General features: G+C 35.9%; 1 protein-coding gene across 1 annotated transcript; it reads right to left on the bottom strand.

The window, feature by feature from the left end:
• On the bottom strand, nucleotides 3,693-6,849 carry LOC107604945 (protein CLP1 homolog; the record flags this gene model as incomplete). Its single annotated transcript, XM_021104807.1, is given in 10 exon segments — nucleotides 3,693-4,051; nucleotides 4,143-4,187; nucleotides 4,347-4,582; nucleotides 5,082-5,216; nucleotides 5,453-5,509; nucleotides 5,645-5,783; nucleotides 5,904-6,145; nucleotides 6,292-6,387; nucleotides 6,483-6,551; nucleotides 6,642-6,849. Coding segments are annotated over 10 exon segments (1,308 nt in total). The 3' UTR covers nucleotides 3,693-3,963.

Here is an 11,567-nt window from a genome sequence, read left to right as displayed (position 1 = left end):
AGCACATTTTCTCTATGCAGAAGGAAATAAATTCTTAGAATGAAGAAGTTTGAAACGTAAACTTTATGTGCCTATAAATACATGTACTAAGACAAAGGGAATATACACAGTAATAATAAAATCCTCTCTCTTCCTTTATATTACTAAAAACATCTTTCTCTCTCTTTATTCTCTATGAATAGTTTCTCTCTCTCTCTCTCTTTCTTTTGTTACTAATTATAAATATATGAATAATTTCTATTGAGCTAATTATATTAATATTAGAGTCTTCTATTTACACATCTTATATTTAGTATACCTTTAATTTATTTTACAACAGTACCAACATCTTTTTAGTTCATATACCAGTTTATCTTTATTAGTTTTTAAGGTTTTTTTCTTCACCAGGTACAATGGGTATTCTAACACTAATTATAATTCAATTTTATACATTAATCCAGATTTTGAAGAGGTTAAGGAATTTAGGCCGAGGTTAGCAACACTTATAATTCAAATGGCTATCATGACATCACTTCATCTCAAATTGTTGTTTCATTTTATAACATCGAGGATGACTCGCTTCACCAAAACTTGTACAAATCAATTTGTGATCTTAAGGAAGGGAGATTTCATGAGGAATTTATGTTTTCATGTTATTCATTTATTTTTAATAAACTTTTCCAAATACAAAATGGATTCTATGCTACAATTGGTATTGTGATATATGTTGAAAATGGCAATAAATGGTGGTGTAAGGGTTGCAAAATGTGTATGCACTCATTGAAGGAAGATGAAAATTCACACTACTGCATGTCTTGTGAAATTTATCCTAATACCCATATTCATTTAGTGTGGTTGATTAGGATGATTAATCTATTAATCTATTTCTGCTATCTCATAGATTTTGTGTACATCTTCGTGTATCCAATGACACGGACACTGCTTTTTTCGTAGTATATGACAAGGAATGCACTAGGTTCCTTGGCACATCTACATTTAATCTTAGAGCTGCATAGTTATCTAGGATATATTTTTAATTATAGAATGATATCATAAATAGGACCTTTAATACATATGGTAATGTTTTCTTGGATTATTGTGAAGGGTTGCAGAAAAGATGATGCCACCCGAGGTAAACTCTTTCAAAGGAAAGAAGTTCTTATTCAAAGTATCTATTAGGCTGGAGGATATGAATGCATTCCAATCATGCAAGATTGTTGTGTTGAAGTTAACTGAGGAGAAAAAGTTACTTTCTGCCTTTGCTTCTAAACATAAGATTTATGATGTATGACTCTGCTTCTTGACTATTATCATTTATGTATTTTTTTTTAAGTAATTCATTTTGCATTTTATTTTTTTCAAACACCATTAACAGAAAAACTTGATTATTGAAAACTTTGAGCTTCCTAGCTTCTAGACAAACTCAATTGACAATACTAAGGTATATATTAGGGATTCAACTACTTGAGTATTAGTCTATCACATCAATAAATGAGTTTGCACTAACCCATATTATTAAGAGATTTTTCCTTTTTACAGGAGACAAGCACGCAGTCATGTGAGATAATTACTTTGAATGGAGATTATTCATTTGTCACGCCTCAGAGGTCTTTGATATTGGGTGGGTGGACACGCAAATTGCTAAATGTATTTTTTGAAGTTGCAAACTTCTCAACAAATTCAAGGAAGACTGTTGACGAATCTTCTCCAACAAACCAAGTTGAGAAGAGTGTCCAAATAGTTGCTGCTAAATTGGGCAAGGAGAATGAAGATTAGTAGCGGTTGAAATATTATAATCATCCTTGATACTTTGTCCTTTTTTTTGTTTCAATAATTGATGGATATGCAATTTGTTTTGTGTTCGTTTATTTGTATTTAAAGTCCCATGAGGCCCATAGGTCATTTATATATATAGAGTATGTATTCTTTTTTTCAAAGTATCATTCAATATATTTATCGTCTTTGGTTATTACAAGGATGTAAGAGTATCAGTTGTATATTAGACAAAAGAGGAGAAAAAATGGTTCATTTGTGAAGACTGAATTTGATCATTATATAGAAAAAGATGTTCACCTTTAAGTGCCGACTTTGATATTTTAGCTTGGTGGAAAGTGAATGGAACTAGGTTTTCAATCCTTTAAAGAATTGCATGAAATATAGTTGTCATCCCTTTGTCTACAGTTGCTTCTGAGTCTTCTTTTAGTACAAGTGGTCGGATAATTGCTCCTCATCGTGGTAGTCTTCGTGAAGATATCGTGAAAGTTTTTATGTGTAATCAAAATTGGTTGCATGCAACATATCGTCAAAGAGATTATTTATGGTTTAACTTTTTTCATTTGTTTATGTTAATGCTAAATTTATATATAGATTGATTAATAAATTTATTATTTTTTATTTTTAGATGGAAAAACCTTATTAGTGAATAGTGATGGTATTGTTGCAACAAATGGAATGTTCATAAACTTACGATAGTTTTATTTTTGTGTGTTATTAATTTAAGTAAAGACTTTTATGTAGAATTGAATATTTAACAATTATGTTATTTATGGAATAATTGTATTGTCTAACCTACTGATGGGATTAGATACCCGTAAATTGAAAACAGATAAAGTTAAAGTTAGTATATTCTCAACCCATAAATAAAGTTAAGATTGAGTCAAAACTCTACTCTACCCTATCTATTGTCACCCCTATAATTCAAACATTGAGAAAGACTAAACAATTGTCACCCCTATAATTCAAACATTGAGAAAGACTAAACAGAATACCATGTTTGGAAATATAGAAAATATTATTATTCATTTTGTGTATTACTTTTAATTATTCTTCTTTAAGTAAAATGACAATTAGATCGTCAAAAATTTTGACTTCTAACTAATTAGTCCTTGAAAAAGTGAAATCCTTTTGAAATGAGTTTAATTTGCAGGAAAGTTCTGTGGTGTGGATTGGGAGAAACATCCATACATGTAGATAGTGAGGTGTGTACATCAGATAATAACGCGTGGCTTCCTTCTTCTGACCTGCATGAAGAACTGCAAACACAAAAGACTGCCACTGCAGGTTGATGCAGACGTTGTTGTACTTGGCGCAAGTTTAGTTTAAGAAAATTATTATTAATGTGAGTGATTATAATGTTTGGAAATTGGGCTGAAACTTTTTGGACTTGCTGAGGGTAAATGGGCTTCTTATTTTGTACAAAATGAAATTATACAATCTCCTTTAAATTTCTTTTTATCATTTATGTTAATATGAAAACTGTTTGAATTTTACATTCTTAAATTGATTAAGAAAACAAGAACGTGCGGGTTTTCTTAATCCATTTAAGAATGTAAAATTCAAACAGTTTTTATATTAGAACATAAATGATAAAAAAAAATTTAATAGAAATTGTATAATGTCATTTTGTACAAAACAAGAAGCCCATTTACCCTAAGCAAGTTCAAAAAGTTTCAGCCTAATTTCCAAACATTATAATTACTCACATTAATAATAATTTTTTTAAACTAAACTTGCGCCAAGTACGACAACGTCTGCATCAACCTGCAATGGCAGCCTTTTGTGTTCTGCAATGGTAGCCTTTTGTGTTTGTAATTCTCCATGCAAGTCAGAAGAAGGAAGCCACGCGTTATTGGTTAATGTACACACCTCACTATCTATATGTGTAGATATTTTTCCCAATCCACACCACAGAACTTCCCTAATTTGCATGCTTCTTTTTCACCATTAATGCAATGGTCAATGATTTTCTTAACCACTTCAATCCACCATCGCTTTGATAAATCAAAATAATCTCAAGACAAAGTTTGTTCCTAAGCACTCCCCAAAATAATCGTAAATTACATCTAATAATCTCAAGACAAAGTTTGTTCCTAAGCACTCCCCAAAATAGTCGTAGATTACATCTAATAATTTCACGGATCAAGATATCAAAAAAAAAATATCAACAGCACTACATATTTTCCTATAACAAAACTGTTAATTAGGTCATGTCTCAAGCCATGTCAAGGATCCCAGTATCAAAAACTTGCTTGGAAGATCTCCAGCGGATGGTGCAAGGTAAGTTATCTTCTTTCTGCAATGTACATATCATGTTAGAAATACAGACATTCTTCATAACAAGTGTAATGCGGTGAAATGGATAAAGAAAATCTAAAGATACAAACCTCTGAATGTCAACATCTGTTACGTAGATAAAGCCAGCAACGTTGCTGCACCAAAGAGAAAATGGTTAAAAAAGTCTGCTACTGTGACACCACAATTGGATCAACAACCACGATTATTGGGTTCTTAAAAAGATTATAAAAGGTTACTAAGACACCAATGATTACTTATCAAAACCTAACCATCCAAAATATATTTTTGTTTACCTTGAAATGATCTCTTCGGGTTCCTTGGCAAATGAGACTGCAAGGACCATGTGGAGCAAATCACGGTTTATATTCACAGGAACAACTCTTGTTGGGTCAGCAACAGGTTCTGCTCCGATTGGTAAGGCTGAGCGAGGAGCCTGTGGCCCACCACCAATCCGATAGACGCACAAGTCACTAAAATTAGCAATATTAGAATGTGGAGAGAGATCATTAAGAAGGCCATAGAAGTACTCCTGCATCAAAATCAGATAGGCAACAATATACATTAGAATTCCCAAAAGAGTTGTTCCAGGATGATTCACTAATTACCCCAAGTCCCTAATTCAGCAGTTTTGAGAGCATGCAGTCCCTAATTCCCCAATCACTCAAAGTATTGTTTCACTTGCATAAGTTATACAGGAATGCACAAGCCATTATTTAGTATCACTATGAAACCAGTTTTTGTTACTCAATTTTGAACATCCTTTGTCCAATTTATTCTCAGCACAAAAATAGCCAATAAATTCGATCCTCTCATTGATGTTTGGCTATATTTGCAGTAAAGGATGGATTTGGGCTACAAGAATAACAATACCCCCTTACACTAACAACTAAATATTAATTAGTTCAGCATAATAGGTGCCAACAAAGAACAGACAATATTCAAATAGTTTAAACTGAAATGCTCTCAAACAGAAAAAATTATAAAAGGAAAAGAGCAACATATGTTTAATGCAAGCAGAAGTATCATACTCTTATCCTAAAACTTCTGGCCTTCTGGCGGACCTTCACATTCCTGGATACAACTCCACCAGATCTTTGAAGTTTCACAACATCAACTTTGGGCTCTCCCTTCAGGACATCTCTGAGCATGCTGTACAGTTTTTCCTATATGAAATCAAATGAAAAGCCTGAATGAGACACCAATCCATCCCAGAAGAAATCTATTAGTGAAAGAAATGTAAATGTGTGAACCCACACCCATCTCCTGTGTATAAGCAGGTACAATATTTGAGAATCAATTATTATTTTGGGGACAATCATCAAAAGAACTGGCTATCACCGCACAGCTTATTCAGAAGGCACTATGATGCCTATTGGATAAAGATAAGGTAGGTTTCTACCTGACCCAAAACTAAGACAACATTGGCCTTAAGTGTACGAATTGCATGCAATAGCAACTGCAAGAAAAACCCAAAAACAAATGAGAAAGAGAGACAATTACAATTTAGATCTTTTTAATCAGAACTAGAAGTGTATTCTATATTTGAAAGGCATCCAATTTAACAATAACATCAAGTTCGAAGGTTAATTACATCATAGCCTACTCCCTCTATCCACCCCATGGTATTTATCACCATGCCCGAAGCACGAGATTCGGCATTTCCAGCAAATTGTCTCTCTAGCATCCCCCCAAGTTCCTTGACTAGCACTTTATACAATTCTACATTGTTACTGTCAAAACCAAATAGCGTGAATTGCAATTGGATTCTCATGTCCTTCATGTGTATCAACAACTTCCATTCTCTTAAATGTTCAATTAAACAGAGGATATAAAAGTACAGCAGAAATTACCTTGGAGTTGTATGGCCAAAAAAGTAAACAAGAGGCATCTCAAGAGTAATTCCTTCAACAGGGTCAATGGGCATTTCAATTGGAGTAGCAGCAAGGCATCCAGGAATCGTTATAGATCCCTGTCCAATATCCAAGTCAACGAAGGTAGGCTTTGAACCCTGCTTAGCCGCCCAGCTAAGAAGCATCCTCGACAAGGTACTCTTTCCGGAGTCAGTAGGTCCTACAACAATCACTCTAGGCCCCTGGACAACCAAACCAGTTAATGCAATTCACACTCACATACACTAACAAACAAACAAAGCTTTTTGATGACTCTTTAGAATTCGTTCAGCATGATTTATACATAAAAATAAAACCTTTAGCATGAAAATGGATGACAAAGTCACACCTGAGAAGATTCAGAATCACCAGAGGATGAAGCTTTAGCACGAGTTCTTCTGGCTTCTAATATTGCATGCACATTAACATAGCTAACCATTGGTGTCTACAATCATACAATCAAACTCAAAGAATGACATTTTCCCTAAACAATTCAACCAAATCAAAGATTATAGTAGTAAAGCAGGTTTATCACTTTACCTCATCAGCAGTATAATCAGTTTCAGTAGTACCTTCCATTTCAATGGTAGCACCATACCAAGTAAAAACCTAAATGAAAAGTCAAAGACAAGTAAGAGCAATAACAATAACAATAACAACGATGAATATGGAAGAATAGCAGAATATGAATTTGCATACAGCGAATTTGAGTCGGGGAGGGAAGTTGAGCCAAATTTCGGGTGCAAGCTCAGTGCCGAAAATCTCGGCATTTCCATTGAGAAGGCGAAGGCAAAGAGGAGCATCGTTTCCAACCTCAATCCGGAGCTCGCTTTCTTTCTCCAATTCCACCTGCTGTTTCACCCCTGAGCTCGATGCACCGCCACTGTGCGCCATTGCCATCGATACGCTATCACAAGTTAGTTGAAAAAGAAAACAAAGGTCAAAAGTTATGTAAAAAGAAGGGAAAAGTTAGTAAAAGAAATAGAAGAAAAATCAAAAGTTAGGTGCATAGTCACAAGTTCCTTAATTCCCAAAAATTTTCAAAAATGTCAAAACAAGTAAGTTTCTATTCACTTTTCAAAAGTTCAAGATGCCAAAACAAGTGATGCACATGTATGTGTATAGCACATAATCAAGTAAATATCAATCACAAGTAAATTGGCATAATTTTAAGCAATTTGGTGTTGGCAAAGTTAAAACCTTGATGAACAAGGTAAACAAGGAAAATTCAAACACCAAATTCCAATGAGGCATGAAAGTCACAAGTTGAAACAAGAGTTGAAAACCTCATGATCTATGTGACTTAATGTAAGTTAGGCATGAATAGAATGAATCAAATCAGCCACATAGATTAAAAACCTTCAAACTTGTGAGTTTATGCAAATGAGGCTCCAATTTTCAAAAGAATTTCAAGTTTATGGTCAGTTTGAAACTCAATTAAGGCATATTCAATGCTCAATACACAATTTAAAACAAGCAAAGAAGTTAAAGAATTGATCAAAACTTGTAAGGAAGCTCTTGAGGAAATTTCCAAAACCATTTAGCAAACAAGATTCTTTTTGACACAGAAATTCGTCAAATAGAATCTTGTTGCACCCAAGTAAAATAATATCATTTAACGAAACAGGTTTAGGAAAAATCCGGCAGCATTTCAGCAGTAAATTGGCCTATTTCCCCAAACTCAAACAATCAAATCAAATTTCATATGAATGCTTTAACCATTAAATTCACAAAATTCATGTATGTTTTCAAAGGAAATCAGAAAGTGAGCCAAAATACAGCAAGAACCAAAATACAGCACCAAAAGAATGAACCATTCAACAAGCAGGCAATCTGAATTCAAACAGTCAAGTGCAAAATTGGAAGAAGACTTCAGCAGCAATTCAGTCAAGCCAGTTCAAACCAAATGAAATTCAAACTTAAGAAGCATAATAGCACGATTAATTATCTATGAACTTATACTAATTCTACTCCAAAGCAACCTAACAGCAGCAAAGTTTTAGCAAAAACAACTTTAACGCAATGAAGTAACAAGTATCCAAATGATCAAAACAATTCCAGACAATTAAACATGCAACAATCACACATTATCCCGTCAATTTCAGCCTCAAAAGTCATCAAAACTGGCAGTAAATCAGCGAATCTCTACACAATCAAGAAAATTTTCAACCAAACTCAACAGCAAATTTCCAGCAATTCAGCCCCAAACAGTAATTCATAAATATAGTTAACGATTTCCAAATAATTCCAGCAACAGTAATTCAACACTCCCAGCAGCAATATCTCAGAAGTTCAACAGAAAATCAGTCAAACAACTAACCAAATGAACTCAACAGCAATTTAACCATCAATTCAATCAGAAAAATCAAATCAGAATCAGATTTCACATCATAAATGAGCAACCCGAACAGCAATATTCATCAGCAAACAGAATTTTTCCAACACTTGCAGCTAAAATCAAAATCCAATAAACTAAACTAACCTATCCTAACAACCTAGAATCCACAAAACAGAAATCAGAATCTAACTAAGTAAATCAGATAAGAAAACAAAGAGAAGTTAAACTAAAACCTGTTTGAAGAACAGAAAAGAAAAACGCAAAAACAGGGGAAGCAGGGGTTGTGCAGCAGCAGAGGTGGAGGGATGGAGCAACAGGGGGGTTCGGAAGCAGAGGGATGCCGGCCCAGAGGTGGCGGCTTCAACAGTGGGGCAGGCAGAAGCGGCAGCGGTCAGGACGCAGCTCAATGGAAACAGGGGCTTGCCCTGTTCTGAGTGTCCCAGGCAGTGAAGAGAAACAGGGGGGAGAGGCTTGTGTGGGGCGATGGTTGTACGATGGCAGGCGCTGCTACAGGCGTGAAGGGGGGTCGCGGTAGCTCGGCCTCTGGTTCGGCGAGGAGGGTGCGGCGATGGTGGAATCGCGGAGGTGAGGCGAGGGGAAGAAGAAGAAAGAGAGAAGGAGAAAGCTGCGGTTGCAGAGCGGATGGAGGAGACGACGGTGGTCCGCGACGTGGATTCAGGGACTGTTGGTGACGGAGATGCTGGAGGCGGCAAGAGAGCTAGGGTTCGGTGAAGGTGGCCCGCGAAGGTGGTCGGCTGCTGCGCGAGAAGGAGACGAAGAAAAGGGTGGTGGTGGCAAAGCTAGGGTTCGGATAGGGGTGGAGATAATCAGAGGAGAGGGGAAGGGGTGCGGCGACTGCTGGTGCGGTGGTTCGAGACAGTGATCGATGCTAATGATGGACGTTGGGTGAAGCTTATTGATGGCAAAGGGTAGGGGCGGATTTTTACTCTATCCGACCCCGCCCGACAAAAAATCTGCATTAAATCCGTCCCGTTTTACTCGTGGATAGTAAAATGTTAAATCCTAACCCGTTTTTGCGGGTATCCGTCTTGTTCCTACCTGTTCCTATAATTATTAAATCCAACAAATAAAATAAAATTTTAAAAATTATATAACCATTATTTATATACATAACATAAATTAAAGTAAAAATTTATATATGATACAATATTATTAATCATTTTCCCGTCCTGTCCCGTCCAAGAACCCGTCTCGTTAAAATCCATCCCGGTACGGGGGCGGGTAATTACTTGCCCCGTGCGGGTAGAGACGAGGTGGATACCCGCAAATTACGAATTTGGGTAGTGTTGCCACCACTAACTGTGAGCAGAGAGTCTGTATGAGAGTGTGTGTACGCACAGAATGATTTTTTTTTTAAACAGGATTTAACTCAACATTCTAATATACATATAAACTAGAAATTAATAAAAAAAATAAATGACCATTTGTACTCATGAAAGATGAAAATGCTGACATATGTACCCACACTAAATCGAAACTAAACTTGTACCCACGTAAGATGTCCTCCGTGTGACAAAAGTACCCTAAGTGGCACACTGGCACTGCAACTCTCCAAAAACAAGGTACTTTTGTCATACGGAGGGCATCTTGCATGGGTACAAGTTTAGTTTCCATCTATTATGAGTACATATGTCAGTGTTTTCATCTTTTATGGATACAAATGATCATTTATTCTTAATAAAAATATGTAATTATTTACATTAACTTTAAAATTAATCCAAGATTTTATTTTCCAAATCAAAATCATGGACTATTTAAAGCACTTGTAATATGTACAAACAAAAATCTACCCAAAACTATTTCAACAATCCAAAAACTAATTAAAAATTTTAAACATGCAATATGAAACAAAATTACTAACTATTTACATATGCATTTTAAAACGAAAAATTTATTAAGCAAGCTAACAACTAAGAGATATATTTACAAGCAAAAACAAGCAATCAATCAAAAACAAACTATTCACATATTCACATGTTAACAATAACCAACAATGTAACACCATTGCAATCCCCGTCAACGGCGCCAAAAACTTGATGTGAGAATTAATGTTGATCTAGAATCAATCAAGACAACCAACACTAGCGTCATGAGTGCTATATTTTGATTGTTGTTAATATGTGAATAGTGTGAATAGATACTTTTTGGTTGTTTGTTTGTTTTTGTTGGTAATTAGGATTTTGCTTCTTTTGTTAATTGATGCCTTTAGCTTTTATTTTTAATTTTCTCTATGAGTTATCACCCTCTTGGTTTGGAGTTTGGTTGTGATCATTTTGTAGGGTTTGATAACTTCAATTTTGGATTGCATCATGGGATTGGCACATAAATTTTAGAAGGAGCAACCTCCTATATACTACAATGAGCCATACCCTCCCCAATATGCATACCCAAACCTAGGATATGGTGGATTCCACTATGACTATACACCTCCACCACCATATGCCTATGACCCCTACCCTCAACACAACCCTCAATCACCATATTTTCAAACACCACCACAATACCATCATCCACCATTGGCCCAAAGAACCACAAGACCTTCAAGCTTTTCTACAAGAGCAACAAGGATTCCACAGGACACAAGGGCAATTTATGGCTACCATAGCCGAGGCGGTGAACCACTTGCTCCTACTACGCTCATCCGATCAAGGCATTCCTCTTGAGGAATGTGAAAGATCAACTAAAGATTGTAGTGAAGAGGAGAGCATAGAGCCACAAGGGGAAGAAGAAGGGTTAGAGCTTGATGTGCAACAAGAGGAAAAAAGTGAAGTATGTGAACCAGAGGAGAGAAGGGGAGAATTGAGGGAGGTTGATCAAGATGAGGATTCCATCATCAATGATTTTTTGTCCTCCTTGATCAATCCCCTTAATGACCCTAATGAGCATCTTCCCAATGAGCTTGAGAAAGACATGGAGGTAGACTTCTCACAACCTCCTTGTTATAATGTGAGTGATGGGGAAGAGGAGGAAAATGTTGGTGAGGAAGTAGGAGTTATCAACCAAGAACATATTGAGTGGGTGGCACTTTTATCTTTGAGCTTCATTGGCCCATCAATATGCTATTTTGGAAACGAACTACCAACTCAAGGTCCTTCTTGGGTTGGTACATGGTGGAGGAAGGAGTGTTGGTTGCCAAGCAAGTCCAAAGCTCTTCAAGAAGATCAATACAAGAGTTGGAACTCAAGCATGGTATGAAGCACAATTGAGTGGATTACGGAGAATGTTGGGTTACTTCAAAGGTCAATTAGAAGCTTATCCATCCGGCT

This window comes from Arachis ipaensis, chromosome B06 (assembly GCF_000816755.2).
Source record: "Arachis ipaensis cultivar K30076 chromosome B06, Araip1.1, whole genome shotgun sequence".
Lineage (NCBI taxonomy): Eukaryota > Viridiplantae > Streptophyta > Magnoliopsida > Fabales > Fabaceae > Arachis > Arachis ipaensis.
This window is presented reverse-complemented; position numbering and strand designations above follow the sequence as displayed.